Source organism: Pipistrellus hanaki (genome assembly GCF_964339955.1).
Source record: "Pipistrellus hanaki genome assembly, chromosome: X".
Lineage (NCBI taxonomy): Eukaryota > Metazoa > Chordata > Mammalia > Chiroptera > Vespertilionidae > Pipistrellus > Pipistrellus hanaki.
In genome coordinates, this window is record NC_140524.1 from 50,296,073 (window position 1) to 50,317,086 (window position 21,014).

A 21,014-nucleotide genomic window follows, 5' to 3' on the forward strand; every position below is an offset into this window, starting at 1 on the left:
AAAAGACTAAGGGAGTTTATTACCACCAAATCAGCAATGCTAAAGGGTCTGCTATAAAAATAAGAAATAGAAGGTGAAGAAGGATCACAGGTGTAAAAGATAAAAATGGCAACAAATAAGTACCTATCAATAATAACTTTAAATGCAGATGGATTAAATGTACTGATGAAAAGACATAGGGTAACTGAGGGGATAAGAAAACATGAGCCATATATCTGTCTGCTGTCTACAGGAAACCTAGCACATAAAAAAGACACAGGCAGACTGATGGTGAAGGGATGGAAAAAGGTTTTCCACGCGAATGGAAATTAAAAAAAAAAAAGAAAAAAAAGCTCCGTAGCAATAATTAAATCTGAAAAATTAAATCTCAAAATGAAGGACATAATAAGAGATAAGGAAGGCCACTTCATAATACTAAAGGGACAATGCAACAAGAATAAATAACTCTGGTAAACTATATGCACCAAATACAGGAGCACCCAGATACATACATATATATACATATACATATACATATACATATACATATACATATACATACACACACACACACACACACACACACACACACACACACACACACATATATATATATATATATATATATATATATATATATATATATATATAACTCCTGGAGGATATCAAAGGAGAGACTGAGAGCAATACACTCACAGTAGAAGACTTTATACTCCATTATCACCATTGGAAAAATCCTCTAAAGAAAAATCAGCAAAGACTCATCAATCCTAAATGACTCACTAGATCAGATAGAATTAACAGATATATTCAGAACATTTCACCCCAAAGCCACAGAATATACATTCTTCTCAGTGCACATTGGTCATTTTCAAAGATAGACCATATATTGGGTCAAAGGGAAAGTCTTTAAAATTTAAGAAGATAGAAATCATATCAAACATCTTCTCTGATCACAATGGCAAAAAACTGGAAATCAACTACAATAAAAACAATCCAAAAAAAAATCAAACACCCAGAGACTAACTAGCATGCTATTAAATAATGACTGTGATACCAAAGCGATCAAGGCGGGGGAAAAAATACAACACATCATGGCAACAAATGAGAATAAAAACACAACAATCCAAAATCTATGGGACACAGTGAAAGCAGTATTGAGAGGGAAATTCATAGATCTACAAGTATACTGCAAAAAAACAAGAAACAATGGTAATAAATTGCCTAACCCTACAATTCAAAGAATTATAAAGAGAGCATCAAGAAAAACCCAGTGTAAGCAGAAGGAAGGAAATAATAAAGATCAAAGTGGAGATAAATACATAGACACACACACACACACACACACACTACAAAAGATCAACAAAACCAAGAGCTGGTTCTTTGAAAGGATAAACAAGAACCTTTAGCTAGGCTCACCAAGATGCAAAGAGAGAGGATCCAAATAAACAAAATCAAAAATGAAAGAGAAAAAATAACAGACCCCACAGTAATACAAAGGATTGTTTAAAAATACTATGAACAACTATTATCCAACAAACTGGACAACTTGGAGGAAATGGCCATATTCATAGAATAATACAACCTTCCAAAACTCAATCAGGAGGAATCTAAAAATCTTAATTGGCCAATAACTAAGGAAAAAATTGAAACAGTTATCAAAAAGCTTCTAGCAAACAAAAGCCCAGAGCCAGACAGCTACAGAGGGGAGTTTTACCAAATATTCAAGGAAGAATTCAACCTATCCTCCTCAAATTATTCCAAAAAATTCAAGAGGAAGGAATATTTCCAATCTCATTCTAGGAAGCCAGCATAACTCTAATACCAAAACCAGATAAAGACAACAGAATGAAAGAGAATTGAGAATTACAGGCTAATATCCCTCATTAATATATATGCCTAAATCGTGAACAGAATCGTAGCAAATTGGATCCAGCAGTACATCAAAAAGATCATACACCATGATCAACTAGGATTTATCCAGGAATGCAAGGATGGTACAATATCGCCAAATTAATAAATGAGATACATCACATAAAATTATTGAGAGATAAAAATCACACAGTCATAAAAATTGATGCAGAAAAAGCATTTGAGAAACCCAACACCCTTTCTTGATAAAAACTCTTAACAAGGTGTGAATAGAAGGATCATACCTCAAAATAATAAAAGCTATATATGATAAACCCACAGCAAACATCATACTCAATGGGCAAAAACTAAAACCATTTCCCCTAAGAACAGGAGCAAGACAGGGATGCCCACTCTCACCACTCCTATTTGACCAAGTATGGGAAGTATTAGCCATTGCAATTAGACAAGAAAAAGAATTGAAAAAAACCACACACACAAAAACAAAAAAACATACAAAAACTAGACTTACTAAATGAATTCTGCAATGTAGCAGAATACAAAATTAATGTCAAGAAATCTGTAGAATATATATACACCATTAGAGAACTTACAGAAAGAGAGATTATAAAAGCAATCCCATTTACCATTGCACCAAAAAACAATAAGATACCTAGGAATAAACTTAACTAAGGAGAAACTATCAGACACTGAAAAGAAGAGATAGAGAAAGATGTAAACAGATGTAAGAACATACCATGTTAATGGATTGGTATAATCAACATCATTAAAATGTCCATATTACCTAAAGCAATCTATTGATTCAATGCACTCCCCATTAAAATACCAATGGCATATTTCACAGACCTAGAAAGAACTCTCTAAAAATTCATCTGAAATAAAAAAAGACCCTTAATAGCCACAACAATCCTGAGAAAGATGTACAAAAGAGATGGGATCTCAATACCAGGCTTTAAGCTGTATTACAAAGCCACTATTCTCAAAAAAAGCCTGTATTGGCACAAGAACGTACATATAGGTTAATGGAATAGAATAGAGAACCTAAAAATCGAACCAAACCAATATGCTCAATTAATATTTGACAAAGGAGCCATGAATATACAATGGAGTTAAGACAGTCTCTTCAATAAATGGTGTTGGGAAAATTGGAAAGATACATGCAAGAAAATGAAACTAGACTACCAACTTACATTGTACACATCAATAAACTCAAAATGGATATAAGACTTAAATATAGGACAGGAAACCATAAAAAATACTAAAGGAATCCACAGGTAGAAAAATCTCAGACATAGCCAAATAATTTCTTCACCAATACTACTACTAGGGCAATGGAAACTAAAGAGAAAGTAAACAAATGGCACTACATAAAAATAAAAAGCTTTTGCACAACCAAAGAAACTATCAATAAAACAACAAGAAAACCCACTGTATGGGAGAACATATTTACAAATGTTATCAATGCAAAGATTAAACTCCAACATTTATATGAAACTGATACAATTTAATAAAAAGAAGATAAACGATCCAATAAAAAAAATGAGCAATGGACCTAAATAGATATTTTTCTAAAGAAGACAGAAGGAAGGCCAAGAGACATATGACAAGATGTTCAAAGTCATCAATTATCCAAGAGATGCAAATCAAAACGACAATGAGGTGCCATCTCACACTTGTCAGAATGGCTATCATCAACAAATCAACAAATGAGAAGTGCTGATGAGGATGCTGAGAAAAAGGAACCCTCATGCACTGCTGGTGGGAATGCAGACTGGTGCAACCACTGTGGAGAACAGTATGAAGTTTCCTCAATAAAGTAAAAATTGAACTCCCAATTGACACAGTAATCCCACTTCTAGGAATATATCCTAAGAGACTAGAAACACCAATCAGAAAGGATATATGCACCCCTATGTTCATAGTAGCATAGTTTATAATAGCTAGAATTTGGAAACAGCCTAAATGCCCATAAGCAGATGAGTGAATTAGAAAACTATGGTACATCTACACAATGGAATATTATGCTGCTGTAAAAAGAAGGAATTTGCAGCAGCATGGATAAAAGTGGAGAGCATTATGCTAAGTGAAATAAACTAGGAATGAAAGAAAAATGCCACATGATCTCACTCATTTATGGAAAATAAAGAACATATAACCTGATGAATAAAAAGATAGATATAGAGTCAGTGAGGGATCAAACAGACTGTCAAATTACAGCGGGAAGGCTTTGGAATGTTGGGGAGGGGGATAAACATCAACTGAAGGACTTGAATGCATGCATATAAGCACAACCAATTGACACAAGACACTGGGGAGTGAGGGGTGGGATGAGTGTAGGGGAAGCTAGGGAAAGTTGAATGTGTAAAAAAAAAGAAGATGCATTTACTACTATGTGTAATACTTTAAACATTTTTTTTAAAAAAAGGAGGCTAAAAACCTAAATGCAGAAAGCTATGGAACACAGAAAAATAAAGTTAGAGGAATACATAAGCAAGTAGAAGAACATACCATGTTCATGAATTGGTAGAATCTACATCATTTAAATGTCCATATTATCCAAAGCAATCTATATATTCAATGCACTTCCCATTAAAATACCAACGGCATATTTCACAGATCTAGAAAGAACTCTCCAAAAATTTAGCTAGAATAAAAAAGACCCCAAATAGCCATAGCAATTCTGAGAAAGAAGATCAAAGTAAGAGGGATCTCAATATCAGATATTAACCTCTATTACAAAGCCATTGTTCTCAAAACTGCCTGGTACTGGCACAAGAACAGACATATAAACCAATGGAATAGAATAGAGAACCCAGATATCGACCCAAACTACTATGCTCAATTAATATTTGACAAAGAAGGCAAGAGCATACAATGGAGTCAAGACAGTCTCTTCAACAAATGGTGTTGGGAAAATTGGACAGATACATGCAAAAAGTTGAAACTAGACTACCACCTTATACCATACACAAAAATAAACTCAAAATGAATAAAGGACATAAACATAAGATAGGAAGCCATAAAAATACTAGAGAAATCCATAGACAGGGAAATCTCAGACAAATTGCCAAAGCAATTTCTTGATGGATACAGCTTCCAGGGAAATGGAAATTAAAAATAAAATAAACAAATGGGACTACATCAAAATAAAAATCTTCTGCACAGCAAAAACAATTATCAACCAAGCAACAAGAAAGCTCACTGCATGGGAGAACATATTTGACAATGTTATCTCCCATAAGGTTATAATCTCCAAAATTTACAGGGATCTCATAGAACTTAACAAAAGGAAGATAAACAATTCAATTAAAAAAAAAAAAAGGGCAATGGACCTAAGTAGGTACTTTTTGAAAGAGGACATAAGGAAGGACAAGAGACATATGAAAACAGGTTCAGTCACTAATCATCTGAGATGCAAATCAAAATGACAATGAGGTACCATCCCACACCTGTAAGAAGGGCTCTCATCAACAAATCAACAAATGAGAAATGATGGTTAGGATGTGGGGGGGGGGGGGGAAGTAACCCTCCTTGACAGCTTTGCTCATTTTCTTCTCTAAGTTTAGGTAAACTTATAGAGTTTGGCACCTAACCTACATATATTTGATGTGGACTAATTGGCACAAAATAAAGGTCTTTTGTCCTATTAAAAAAATAAAAAGAAAATAACCCTCCTTCATTGCTTGTGGGAATGCAGACTGGTGCAGCCACTGTGGAGAATAGTATGGAGTTTCCTCAAAAAACAAAAAATGAAACTCCCATTTTACCCAGTAATTCCACTTCTAGGAATATATCCCAAGAAACTAGAAACACCAATCAGAGTGTATATATGCACCCCTATGTTCATAGCAGCACAATTTACCATACCTAAAATTTGTAAACAGCCTTAATGCCCATCAGCAGATGAGTGGATTTGAAAACCGTGGTACATTTACACAATGGAATACTATGTTACTATAAAAAGGAAGGAACTCCTATCATTTGCAGCAGCATAGATGGAACTGGAGAGCATTATGGTAAATGAAATAAGTCAGATAAAGATAAATATCATGATCTTACTCATTTGTGGAATATAATGAACAACATAAAATGATGAACAAAAACAGATCCAGAGACAGAGAAACATCCTTAAGACCATCAAACCTCAGAGGAATGGCAGGGGAGAGTGGGTGTAAGTGGGAGAGATCAATCAATGGACTTATATGCATGCATATACGCCTAATTAATGGACACAGACACCAGGGGGTGAGGGCATGACTGGTGGGGGGCAGGGGGAGCAACTGGGGATAAGGGCACATATCTAATACCTTAATCAACAAAGAAATAAAAAAGCTTTTCAGGATAATTTTGTAAAACTTTGAGTTATCCAATTGACTCATTTTTCCAATCATTACTAAATAAAATGGGAAGATAAATTTTCAAAAAAAATTCTTAAAAATTTGGAGGTTTCTTTATATCATTGGTTTGGCATAGTGTGACAGGATTCCAAAGAAGCTCACTCAGAGCCATTCTGCAGGCCCTTACTAGGTACTAGCAGGGGCCCACTGTTCCCTACCAGTTCCTCCCTTTGCAATTGAGTTTTTCTTGGAATTCCAGACCTCCTTGTTTTAAGGTAAGAGGATCAGACTTATTTGAGCTGTATTTTTTAATACTCTGTGTGGAACTAAAGGAAAAGTGTTGAGATAAATATATAAAGTTGTTGTCTTATATCATTGATCCAAGATAATTTTATTTATTTATTTATTTAAAATATTTTTATTGATTTTAGATAAGAAAGGAGAGGGAAAGAAAGAGATAGAAACATCAATGATGAGAGAGAATCATTGATTGGCTGCCTAATGCATGACTCCCTATTGGGGCTTGAGCCCGAAACCCTGGCATGTGCCCTTGACCGGAATCTATCCCAGGGGCCTTTATCCACAGGCCGATGCTCTATCCACTGAGCCAAACAAGCTTGGGCCAAGATAATTTTACATTAGTTTTTAACATATAATACATATTCAGTTATTCTTTATTTATATGATAAATGAACACATGGTTATTTCAGTATTAATGTTGCTTTATACACACTCTATTAACAGGTTTCCCTTGGTGACTAAGAATCTGAATTTTCATAACAGCTCTTAGGAACTTGGATGAAATAATTTGGAATCTATGAAAATTAGTTTTCAAGAGAGAGAGAGAGAGAGTGTGTGTGTGTGTGTGTGTGTGTGTTTGGACTAACAGATGCACAAGGGAATTAAATATATTACTTTCACTTATTGAGCAACATTTTTTCAGCTAGTCTTTCTCAAAGCATGATCCTTGGAAGGCATGCAACAGAATCACCTGGATAAAAAGGCAAATTCCAAGTTGATGCACTGAATTAGAATCTGAGTGAGAGATCTGAGAATCTGTATCTAAAGAACCTTATCCCCAACATGGCAGCAGGCAGGATGGAATGAGTGAGAGTGCGAGTGACAGAGGGGGCAGACATGCATATGTGCGTGTACATGCTCGCGCGCGAGTGTGTGTGTGTGTGTGTGTGTGTGTGTGTGTGTGTGTGTTTAAAGCAGTCTGATTATGCAGGAGTCTTGGGGGTGGAAAGTTAGGACTTTCCTGGCCAAGAAGCCCCTGCTACTGCCACAGCCATTCCTGTGTCTCTGAGACCATGCCATCTTGAAGGGTTTACAAAGTCTTGGTGGAGGCTGCAGGGAGTGACAGCAGGTAGGCACTTAGCCTCACCAGAAGTTGAATTAGCTGAAGCCAAGGCCCAAACCCACATGCACTCCAACATTGACTCCATATGCTGTGTGCATGTGTGGGCCCCAAGGACACAATCTAGAACCCACACCAACAATGGACATCTTCAGGACCACACCTCTAAGCAGACACTGGCAGGATCCTAAGCATATGCACTGACACCTGCAGGAAACCACATGCCTGCATAGGACACGAATTCAGCCCTGCACACCTGTAGCTGACACATATAGGATCCCATGTGCCTGCAGAGGACACCAGCATGACCCTAAGCACTAGTGTCACAAGGAGCTGCTGCTACCAACACAGCTACTCCTTGGGTGCATCTTCAGCTTGGTGACTGCCATCTTGATGAGTTTCCAAAGGTCCTCCTTGGGAAGAGGCTATAAGGAGAAGCAAATCTAGGTACCAAGATTCACCACTATCTGTACTCACCACGGATCTGGGCCCAAACCCATGTGCACCCCACCCCAGACCCTGCATGCCCACTAAGGTCACAACCCAGACCTCACTCTCCTGTAGTGGACACTGGTAGAACTTCTGCATACCTGGCATATACCCATGCTGACCCTGCACATCCATAGCAACCACCACTGACCTGACAGGACTCTCACCCCTTCTGTGTACTCACCCACTGCCATGGCCACTGGGTTGTCAGAGCCTTTCTACAGGCAAGATATGTAGCTCCACCACCATGGCTAGGGGAAGGAATTGTGCTGAAAATCAGGAGGTGGATGTAGCTTCTTCTGTCTTGGACCTACTAAAACTGAGGACCTGAGGAGACTGAAGAGGCTGTAGATCTGTGGGTGAGATGGGAGGGCCTGGGACTGAGAGAGATGGCCCAAAGGGCACTGGCTGTGGAGACTGTGGAGTGGGGACAGCAGTGTAAGCATGGGGCTGAAGTCCCTGGATAGAATAGCACTAGTACCTTTCCATAATGCAGCCTTGGGAGCTCTTCCTGATCAGTTGGAAAGGCCATGCAGTGGAGCTCAGGGACAGCCTACACTGGAGGAGTCTGGAAGATACACCCAACATTGAATCTGGAAGATCCGCTATTTCTTGGAGGAACTAGTACTGGTGAGCAGAAAGGGGGCCATATAATGCATCCAGGAAGGAAGATCAGCTCTGCCCACCTGGAATGCAGAGGAGGTGCACTCTTTACCACCAGCAAGGCAGCTGCTTCTGATTGGACGTGCAGCAACCTGAGGCAAGGGGGAACAGCCTGGAGCAGGAAATATGTTCCCCTACAGGTGGCAGAGAGGAGGTACCAGCAAACCAGGCAGAGCTGAGACATTAGAAGGAGAGAAGGGGCCTACCCTCACCCTCCTACAAGCTACTGGCACCAATCCCAACATGAGTCTGATCAAATCATCCCAGCCAAGACCAGAATATCCTTGTCTTATCTCATGGGGGAAGGAAGATCTGTGGTAAAAAAGAGAAGAAAAAAAAAAGGTGGCGGGGGGCGGGGAGTGGTGGGGGGAACAAACAAGCCCAGCTCCATGGGGGAAGGAGGAATAGCTCAGAACAGGGACAATCAAAGCATGAAACTGAAGGTAGACCCAGCCTATGAGCTAAGGAGTCCCTTCCCAATGTACTACTAGTGCCTTCAACCTATCAGAACACAATCAGGTTGACCAGGGACAGAATGGAACAGTGACTCATATTGGCTTGCACAAGAGAAACTTCCTAGGAGGCCCAGAATAGACACACCAAGTGACAAGACTCAACAACATCAGAACAAAATCCAACGAGCTCCACAAATAGTGGACCCACAGGATTTTAAGTGTGTGAGTGAGTGAGTGTGTGTGTGTATGTGTGTGTGTGTGGGGGGGGGAGAGTGGTTTTTTGTGGTTGTTTGTTTGCCCCCCTTTTTTTTCTTCTCTTTTTTCCCTCACAGATGTCTAATTTCTCTCTTTCCTTTGATTCCCTTTCTTATTGTCTCATCTTATAGTTAATAAGATGAGAATCTTATTTATTGAACCATTCCCTTATTTTATTTTTCTCATTTTCCATTTTACTTTTCCTATCTATATGGTAATATATCCATTATTACTATGTTTTAAATTTATTATTGTTATTTCATTTATATTCTGTTTAATTTTTTCTTTGTATATTGGTTCTTTTTAGCTTCCTCCTTTCTTCCATATAGCTATTTTTTCTTCTTGTTTCTTCCTTTTTATCTATAACACCTCTAAGTTTTTGGTTGTATATCTTTTAATATTATTTTTATTTTGTCGTTGTTTTGATTTCTGTTCTTTTTCATTCTTAGTCTTTCCTGTTGTTATTTTGAGTAGCCTGGTTTTCATGATGCTTTTGGTTGGGTCCTGTTGGGTTTGATTTTGCTCTCTAAGCATGTATACAACATCTGGCACAATGATATGGGTGTTGAGCCTCACTGTCAACAAGTTGGAGGGTAAACCACTCCCATAAGCATCACATTAGCAATAAAATCTGAATTATAATAGGAGATCCCATAGAACACACACAAGGGGCATTCTTAGAGCATCCAGCTCAGGAAATCAAAGAGATTGCACCACTGGACCCCTCAAGACATTTTGTATTTAAGGTCATCACATAAGACTGAGAGGCACAACAGCTATATCTAATGCATAGGAGAAAATACAGAGAGACAGCTAAAATGGGGAGACAAAGTAACAACCCCCAAATAAAACAAAGGAGTCTCCAGAAAAAGAAATAAATGAAATGGAATCAAGAAACCCATCAGACATAGTGTTCAAAGTAATAGTTATAAAGTTGCTTAAGAAGCTTAGTGCAAATTATAAGAAAATATGTGGGAACTATAGCAGCATGAAAAATAAATAGAAACCAGAATATCATATCTGATATATAGAACACACTGGAAGATATTAAAAGTAGATTGAATGAAACAGAGGATTGAATCAGCAATTTGGAAGTCAAAGTACAAATAAATACCAAATTAAAGCATCGAATAGAAAAAAAATAATTTAAAAACAGAAAGATAGTATAAGGGAGCTCTGGAATAACATGAAATATAACAACATCCACATTATAGGAATACCAGAAAAAGAAAAAGGTGAGCAAGGAACAGAGAATCTGTTTAAATAAATAATAAAAATTTCTCAAACCTGGTGAAAGAAAATGTCACACAAATTCAGGAGGCATAGGAGTCCTAATCAATATGAATTCAAAGAGACTCATACTTATACATATCATAATTAAAAGGGCAAATGTTGCCGAAACCGGTTTGGCTCAGTGGTAGAGCGTCGGTCTGCAGACTGAAAGGTCCCAGGTTCGATTCAGGTCAAGGGCATGTACCTTGGTTGTGGGCACATCCCCGGTAGGGGGTGTGCAAGAGGCAGCTGGTCGATGTTTCTCTCTCATCGACGTTTCTAGCTTTCTATCCCTCTCTCCTCCTTTCTGTAAAAAATCAATAAAATATATTTTTAAAAAATAAAATAAAAAGGCAAATGTTAAAGTTAAAGAAGGAATATTAATGGCAGAAGAGAGAGACAGAAAATAACTTACAAATGAGTTCACATTAGAATGTCAGCTGATTTCTCAATAGAAACACTTCAGGGCAGAAGAGAGTGGCATGAAGTATTCAAATTAATGAAAATCAAGGGCCTGTATCCAAGATTACTATATGCAGCATGGGTATTATTTAAAATTGAAGGTGAAATAAAAAGCTTCCCAGACTAAAAAATAAATAAATAAATAAAAAGAAATAAAAAAAAGAGGTTAAAGGAATACATTCCCACTAAACCTGAAATGCAATAAATGTTAAAGTGAACACCTTAAGAAAAAAGGAGAGAAGAGAGAGAGAGAGAGAGCACAACATAGGCATAAAAAATAAAAATGGTAATAAGTACCCATCAATTATATTTTTAAATGTAAATGGCTTAAATGCACTAGTCAAAAGACATAGGGTGACTAAATGAATACAAAAACATGACCCGTATATGTGCTGTCTATAAGAGACCCACCTCAGAGCAAAAGATACACTCAGATTTGGGCCAGGGGTGGAGGCGGGAGAATCTAAGCAACCAGAAAGGGAAAAAAAATCTGGGTAAGCAATATTCATATCTTATAAAATATACTTTTAAAAAAGCTATAATAAGAGACAAAGAAGACAACTACATAACAGTAAAGGGAATGATTCAATAAATAAATATAACCCTTGTAAACATATAAACACCTAATCTAGCAACACTCAAATATATTTAAAAAACTTTCTGATGGACTTTAAGGGAAAGATTGGAAGCAATACAGTCACAATAGGGGACTTTAACAACCCAGTGACATCACTGGATAGATCTTCCAGACAAAAAAAAAATCAACAAGGATCAGAGGCCTTAAATGACATACTAGATAAGATGGATCTGATATTTACAGAACATTTCACCACAAAGCAACATAATATACATTCTTCCTCAAGTTCACATGTAACATTCTCATAGATAGACAGCATATTACAACACAAAACAAGTCTAAACGAATTCAAGAAAATTTATATAATCACAATGGCATAAAGTTAGAAATCAACTACAATTAAAAAATAAAAAAAAATACTCAAACATATGAAGTCCAAATAACAGGTCATTAAACAATGAATGTGTGACCAATCAGATCAAGATATAAACAAAATTACTGGAAACAAATGAAAATGAACACATGACCACCCCAAATCTATGGGACACAGTTGAAAGCAGTCCTGAGAGGGAATTTCATAGCATTACAGACCTACCTCAAGAAACAAGAAAAAGCAATAATAAACTACCTAACCCTACACCTAAATGAATCATAAATAGAACAGCAAGAAAGGAAGCAGAAGGAAGGAAACATTAAAGATCAGAGAAGAAATAAATGACATAGAAACTAAAAAGAATAGTACAAAAGATCAATGAATCCAAGAGCTGATTCTTTGAAAATATAAATAAAATTGACAATCCAGTAGCCAGACTCATCAAGAATCAGAGAGAGAGGACTAAAATATAGAAAATAAAAAATAAAAGAGGTGATATAACAACAGATACCACAAAAATGCAAAGGATTATAAACAAATACTATAAATAACTATATGCCAACAAACTGGACAACCAACATGAAATGGACAAAATCTTCAAAACACACCGTCTTCTAAAACTCAATCAGGAAAAATAAGAAAACCTAAAAATGCCAAAAAATAACTAATGAACTTGAAACAGTAATTTAAAAACTCCCAGCAAACAAAAATCCTGGAATGTATTAATTTATAGGATAATTTATTCAAACATTTAAACAACACTTATCCTCAAACTATTCCAAAAAATACAAGAAGGAATACTTCTAAGCTCTTTTTACAAAGTCAGAATTATTCTAATTTGAAAACCAGATAAGATACTACAAAGAAAGAAAATTACAGGTCAATATCCCAGATTAACAGATTCTAAAATTCTCAGCAAAATATTAGTAAATCATATCCAGCAATATATTAAAAAGATCATATACCATGATCAAGTGGGATTTACTCTGTGGATGCAAAGCTGGTACAATATTAATAAATCAATAAATGTGACACATCACATAAAAAATGAAAGATAAAAATCACATAAACATATAAACTGATGCAGAAAAAGCACTCAACAAAATCCAGCACTCTTCTAGGAATGTCTCCCAAGAAAACAGAAACACCAATCAGAAAGGCTATATACACCCCAATGTTCATAGCAGCACAATTTATAATAGCTAAGATTTGGAAACAGCCTAAATGCCCATCAGCAGATGAGTGGATTAGAAAACTCTGGTATATCTACACAATGGAATACTATACTGCTATAACAAAGAAGGGATTCTTACCATTTGCAACAGCATGGGTGGAACTGGAGAGCATTATGTTAATTTAAATAAGCCAGTCAGTGAAATAAAAATACTACATTATCTCACTAATTTATGGATAATAAAGAACATTATAAACTGATGAACAAAAACAGATAGAGAGGCAGAGAAGCATTGAACATACTGCCAAATGACAGTGGGAAGGCTGGAGAGGGCTGGAGGCAGGGAAAGGTAAGAGATCAATGGAAGGACTTGTATGCATGCATACAAGCATAACTAATGGATGAAGGAACTGAGAGGGGTTGAGGGCATATGCCTGGAAGTAGGGGAGGCTGGAGGAAGGTTAATTGGGGGAAAAAAGAGACATGTGTATTATTATTTGTAATACTTTAAACAATAAAAAAGAAAAACAATCAGGCACACTTTTTTAATAAAAGCTCTCTGTAAAGTAGGAATATAGGGATCATACCTCAACATAATGAAGGCAATATTTGATAAACAATCAGCCAACATAAAACTCAATGGGCAAAAACTAAAATGATTCCCTTAAGAACAGGAACATGACAAGGAGGTCTATTTTCACTACTCTTATTCAATATATTACTGGAAGTCCTAGCCATGGTGATAAGAAGAGATAAAAGGTATTCAAATTGGAAAGGAAAGAGTAATACTATAATTAGTCACAGATGATATGCCATTGTACATAGAAAACCTTGAAGACTCCACCCGGAAACTGCTAGGCTTAAAAATGAATCTGGCAATAAAAACAATGAAAAGACCAAACATTTGGAGGCTAAATAGCATGCTCTTAAAGAATGATTGGGTTACCAAAGAGATGAAAGAAGAAATTAAAAGCATCCTGGAAAGAAATGACAATGAAAACACAACAATCCAAAATCTATGGGACACAATGAAAGAAATCCTGAGAGGAAAGTTCATAGCTCTACAGACCTACCTCAAAAAACGAGAAAAAAAAATTGTAATAAATTATCTAACCTTGGAACTTAAAGAACTAGAAAATGAGCAACAAGAAAAGCCCACAGTAAGCAGAAAGAAGGAGATAATAAAGATCAGAGCAGCTGAAACCAGTTTGGCTCAGTGGTAGAGCTTTGGTCTGTGGACTGAAAGGTCCCAGGTTCGATTCTGGTCAAGGGCATCTATATTGGTTGCGGGCACATCCCTGGTAGGGTGTGTGCAGGAGGCAGCTGGTCGATGTTTCTCTCTCATCGATGTTTCTAGCTCTCCATCCCTCTCTCCTCCTCTCTGTAAAAAATCAATAAAATATATTTTTAAAAAAAAATATCAAAGCAGAAATAAATGATATAGAAACAAACAAACAAACAAACAAAAAACAGTACAAAAGATCAATGAAACCAAGAGTTGGTTCTTTGAAAGGATAAACAAGACTGATTAACCTCTAGCCAGGCTCACCGAGAAACAAAGAAAGAGGGTCCAAATAAACAAAATCAGAAATGAAAGAAGTGATGTAACAACTGACCCCACAGATATACAAAGGATTATAAAAAATACTATGAGCAACTCCACTCCAACAAACTGGACTTCTATTAAATGGACACATTCCTATAAAATACAAGCTTCCAAAACTCAATCAGGAAGATTAAAAAAAAAACTGAATAGGCCCACAACTACTGATGAAATTGAAACAGTAATTAAGAAGCTTCCAAAAAACCAAAGTCCTGGGCAATATGTCTTCACAGGGGAGTTTTACCAAACATTCAAAGAAGAATTAAAACCAATCCTTCTCAGACTATTCCAAAAAAATTCAAGAGGAAAGCACACTTACAAACTTTTTCTATGGAGCCAGCATTACCCTAATGCCAAAACCAGATAAAGACTCCACTAAGAAAGAGAATTATAGGTCAATATCCCTCATGAACATAGATGCTGAAATCCCCAACAAAATTCTAGCAAACCAGATCCAGCATTACATTAGAAAAATCATACACCATGACCAAGTGGGATTTATTTCAGGAATGAAAGGCTGGTACAATATCCCCAAAACCAATAAATGTAATACATCACATAAACAAAGTGAGAGACAAAAAAAAAATCACATGATCATATCAATTGATAAAGAAAAGGCATTTGACAAAATCCAATACTGTTTTCTGATAAAAATTCTCAGCAAAGTGGAAATAGAGGGATCATAACTCAACATAAAAATAAAAGCCTTATGTGACAAATCTCCAGCCAACATCATACTCAATGGGCAAAAAACTAAAACCATTTCTACTAAGTACAGGAACAAGACAGGGATGCCTGCTTTCACTACTACTATTCAACATAGTACTGGAAGTGCTAGCCACAGCAATCAGACAAGAAGAAGAAATAAAGGGAATCTAAATTGGAGAAGAGGAAGTAAATTTGTCATTATTCACAGATGACATGATAGTGTACATAGAAAACCCTAAAGATTCTATAAAAAATTATTAGATAGACTTAATAAATGAATTTGGCAATGTAGCATGATACAAAATTAATGCCCAGAAATATATGGCATTACTATTATATATATCAACAGTGAACTTATAGAGAGACTAAGAAGACAATCCCATTTACCATCGCACCAAAAAACTAATATATCTAAGAATAAACTTAACTAAGGAGGTAAAAGACCTTTACTCAGAAAACTACAGAACATTGAAAAAAGAGATAGCCGAAACCAGTTTGGCTCAGTGGATAGAGTGTCAGCCTGCGGACTGAAGGGTCCCAGGTTTGATTCTGGTCAAGAGCATATACCTTGGTTGTGGGCACATCCCCAGTGGGGGTGTGAAGGAGTCAGCTGATTGATGTTTCTCTCTCATCAATGTTTCTTTCTCTTTTTTTAAAAAATAAATTTTTATTGTTCATATTATTACAAATGTTCCTTTCCCCCCCACCATTGCTCTCCTCCACCAGGTTCCCACCCCACCCTCTGCTCTTTCTCCACTCCCCATTGTCCTCATCCATAGGTGCACAGTTTATGTTCAGTCTCTTCCCACATCCCCCTCTCCCCTTTTTCCCAAGAATCGTCAGTTCATTCCCCTTCCATACCTCTGATTCTATTATATTCAACAGTTAATATTGTTCATCAGATTTTTTTTTAATTTCCTTGGTTTTTAGATTCACTTGTTGATAGTTACGTATTTGTTGTTCATAATTTTTATCTTTATTTACTTTCTCTTCTGAATATTCAAGGTGATGAATAGTAAGAACCTACAGCCAAAGATAATCTATCCAGCAAAGCTATCACTCAGAATCAGTCAGATAAAGAGCTTCACTAATAAAAAAAAATCTAAAGGAGTTCATCAACACCAAACCAGAATTATATGAATTGCTGAAAGGGGTTCTCTCATCAATGTTTCTAGCTCTCTGTCCCTCTCCCTTCCTCTCTGTAAAAAAATCAATAAAATATATTTTAAAAAAGAAAAAAGAGAGGAAGACATAAATAGATGGAAGAGCATATGGTGTTCATGGATTGATAGAATCAACATCATTAAAATGCCCATAGTATCCAAAGCAATCTATATATTCAATGCACTCCCCATTAAAATACCAACGGCATATCCCACAGACCTGAATGAACTCTACAAAAATTTATTTGAAATTAAAAAAAGACTTCAAATAGCTGTAGCAATCCTTCAAAAGAAGAACAATGTAGGAGGGATCTCAAAATCATATATCAAGCTGTATTATAAAGCCACTGTTCTCAAAACTACCTGGTACTGGCATAAGAACAGACATATAAACCAGTGCAATAAAATAGAGAACCCAGAAATTGCCCCAAACCACTCTGCTCAATTAATATTTGACAAAGGAGGCAAGAGCATAACAATGGAGTTAAGACAGTGCCTTCAACAAATTGTGCTGGGAAAATTGGATAGACACATGCAAAAAAGATGAAACTAGACCACCAGCATACACCTTACACAAGAATGAACTCATAATGGATAAAATACTTAAATGCAAGGCATGAAACCATAAAAATCTTAGAAGAATATATTGGCAGTAACATCTCAAACATCTGAGGTAGCAGAATTTTTACCTATACATTTTCTAGGGCAAAGGAAATAAAGGATAAAATAAATAAGTGAGACTACATCAAAATAAAAAGCTTCTGCACAGCTAAAGAAGCCACCATCAAAATAAGAAGGAAACTCATTGTATGGGAAAACATCTGATAATGATATATCTGATAAGGTGTTAATAGTCAAAATATATAAAATACTCATATAAGTAAACAAAAGGAATAGAAACCATCCAATTAAAAATATACAAATGACATGAATAGATATTTCTCCAAAGAGGATATACAAATGGTCAAGAGACATATGAACAAATGTTGAAAGTCACTATTATCAAAGATATTCAAATTAAAACCACAATGAGATATAACCTCACACCTGTTAGAATAGCTATCATTAAAAAAAAATCAACAAACAATAATTTCTGGAGAGAATTCAGAGAAATATAATACTAGTTCACTGCAGATTTGTGCCATTAACATGCAAAGCAGTATGGAGTTTCCTTAAATAATTAAAAATGGACCTTCCATTTTACCCAGTGATCCTAGTAATATATTCTAAAAACTCTAAAACATCAATCAGAAAGAATATATGCACCCCTATGTTCATTGCAATGTTATTTACGATAGCTAATATTTGGAAACAGCCCAAGTGCTCATGAGTATATGAATGAATTAAAAAAGCTGTGGGACATTTACATAATGGAAAACTATACAGCTATAAAAAATGTATCTGTTAATCTTTGGGACAGCATGGCTGAACCTGGAGACTATTATGCTAAGTGAAATAAACAAATCTCAGAAAGACAAATATTACACGATCTCACTTATTTGTGGAATCTAGTGAACGAAATGAATTGATCAGCAAAACAAGACCTGAAGCTTAGAAGCATGGAACAGACTGATATACCTCAATATGGTGTTGGGGACTAGAAGAGATAAATCAAAGAACTTACATACTTATCTGAGTAGTCCATGGACATGGACAAAAAGGTAGTGAAGACCTGGGTTGGGGTAGAGACTGTGAGGAGGGGTATAAAGGGGTGGGGAATGGGATACTTCTATAATACTATCAACAATTAAATATATTTTAATTAAAATTAAATTAAGGGGGAAAAGAACCTTATCTTCATCCTACCTCGGTTCTTATTTTATTATAACATTAGATAGATAGATAGATAGATAGATAGATAGATAGATAGATAGATAGATGATAGATAGATAGATATTAATCTTTATTATTGAACGTATTACACATACTGCCTTTTTTCCCTCCATTCATCCTTTCTTGCTTGCTCCACTCCCTGACTCAGGCCTTCACCACCCTGTTGTCTATGTCCATTTGTTTTGCATATATGCATATAAATTCTTTGGTTGATCTCTTCCCCCACCCACTCCACCTTCCCTTTGAGATTAGACAGTATATTCTTTGCTTCTATGTTTCTGGACCTATTTTGTTTATCAGTTTATTTTGGTAATTAGATTCCACATATGAGTGAGATAATGTGATACATCCCTTTCTCTGACTGGCTTAATTTGCTTAGCATAATACTCTCCAGGTCCCTCCATGCTGTCTCAAAGTGTAAGAAATCCTTCTTTTTTACTGCTGCATAGTGAAAATGGTGTAAATGTACCACAGCCTTTTTATTCATTTATCTATAATACTAATGGCCACTTGGGCTGTTTCCAGATCTTAGCAATTATAAATTGTGTTGCTATAAACATAGTGATGCATACATACAACCTGGGATCTTCCACATGATTCTGATGCACACTACAGTTGGAGAACCTTTGGGAGGTAGAGTTCAGGTGAAATTTTAAAATGGTAATCCAGCTACAATGAAAGTTTTCAGGAAGCAAATTAACACCTTATGAAATACACAAAATATTTTACCATTACTCACATATTTTCCAAAATACTAATGTGTATGTATTTACACACACACACACACACACACACACACACACACACTTTTAAAACATATAAGAAGAAATAAGAAATTAATCAAGATTGAATAAAACAATAGGTGGACTTTTTGTTGTACACTTTCTTAGGATTCATCAAATTCTTTGTCAGGAATAACATTTATGGTATCAAGTTCAGTCCTATGTCTTTGAAAATTACATACTTTCTAATATTCTCCACCAGGTAAAAATATCCAGAGTTTCTCTCTTCCACTCCTATGTGTAGAATTACTAGTATACACTTCAATTCTACTTCTGATTTAAAACATACACATGCATGTCATTGTTTTGGAGTTGCTTCATTTAAAAATCTCACAATAACATCACTCATTTATGAGCAAATTTGTATGAGCTTTATTTGGGATATAGTCTAAGATTTCATTCCAAAAGTGCACCAGAACCTCATTCTGAGGTAGCCTTCCCACAAGGCAATTTTACATATGGGTTATGTTAGCATTCTAGAGTGGTTACAGTATATCTTTTCAGAGGTGTTTAGTAACAATCAATGATATTTTGAAGAGTTAAGAATATATATATTCCTAAGCGATAGTTATGACCAGTTGACCAAACAACCCATTGACAAGCTGCTATGATGCACACTGACCACCAGGGAACAGACACTCAATGCAGGAGCTTCCCCCTCCCACAACTAACCTCCTGTGGCCAGCTAACCTCCCACAGTCCCTTCCCCCGGCTGGCTGGCCCTGCCTGATTGGCCCCAATCATCCAGGATCACCATCCAGGCTAAGGGACTACACCCATGCACAAATTTGTACACAGGACCTCTAGTCTTTCATAAAGGCAGAGAATGGATTGATAGCAATTGGGCCTTTGTTCTGTAGATAAACTGTTCATATTCTGTGTATAAGTTATTAGTACTTTCTAATAGTGAGTTTCTCAACTATTTGATTCACAGCCAATTCTAAGTTCACAGCAAGTTGGTTCTTTGTAAAAAATGCCAATTTCTTTCCATATCAAATTATATTTAATTCTCACTTGCCATAATTTTGCAGAACCAGTTCCTACCTGTAACTTTCAATTCAGTTGTTCGTCTTACAAGTTTTCCTTCATATTTAAGTTCACAAGTGTAATTTCCTCCATCTTCTTCTTGAACTTCTTGGATTAGAAGAGCATTTCCTTTCTGTATTATTATGCTTCTCCACATTTTTGGCTTGCATTCCTGTAGAGAAAACAATTTCAAGTAAGTGAAAAATAAAAATTCACATAACTAAATCTTAGTATTGACAATTTTATATTTTCACTTTTTGTACTCGTTTCTTTAGTTTTCAAAATATGTATCTAAAGAGTGAAGTCAGTGACCAGAAAAAATCATAATGAGTCCATTTTACATATCACAACTATCACTCTAAGAGTCATTTTAAAAGTCTGATCCCAAGAGCAAAATATTTCATTTTGCTCAAATATAAAAGAATAAAGCTCCCCAATTTCAAAAATGATATAGCAGAACCTCAAAAGACACTAAATGTCATCATAATGGCCTTTTTTTTCCTTTCTATCTTATAGGGATGTTTCCTTAGAGGATAGTGTTCATTTAGCAACATAGTCTACTACAAGAGAGTCTTACACATTACTGAAAAATTACAATATGCTTTTATATTAGCTATGTTTACAGTGGTTT

The 21,014-nt window shown here is 35.9% G+C and overlaps 1 protein-coding gene across 1 annotated transcript in view; it reads right to left on the bottom strand.

Moving 5' to 3' along the window:
* Positions 1-21,014, bottom strand: part of IL1RAPL2 (interleukin 1 receptor accessory protein like 2) — a gene marked incomplete at its 3' end in the record, with an annotated part of 1,526,880 nt that overhangs the window by 662,393 nt on the left and 843,473 nt on the right. Inside the window, exon 7 of the mRNA XM_084870467.1 lies at positions 20,402-20,555. Within this exon, the coding sequence (XP_084726593.1) occupies positions 20,402-20,555 (154 nt within the window). The remainder of the gene's footprint in view (positions 1-20,401; positions 20,556-21,014) is intronic.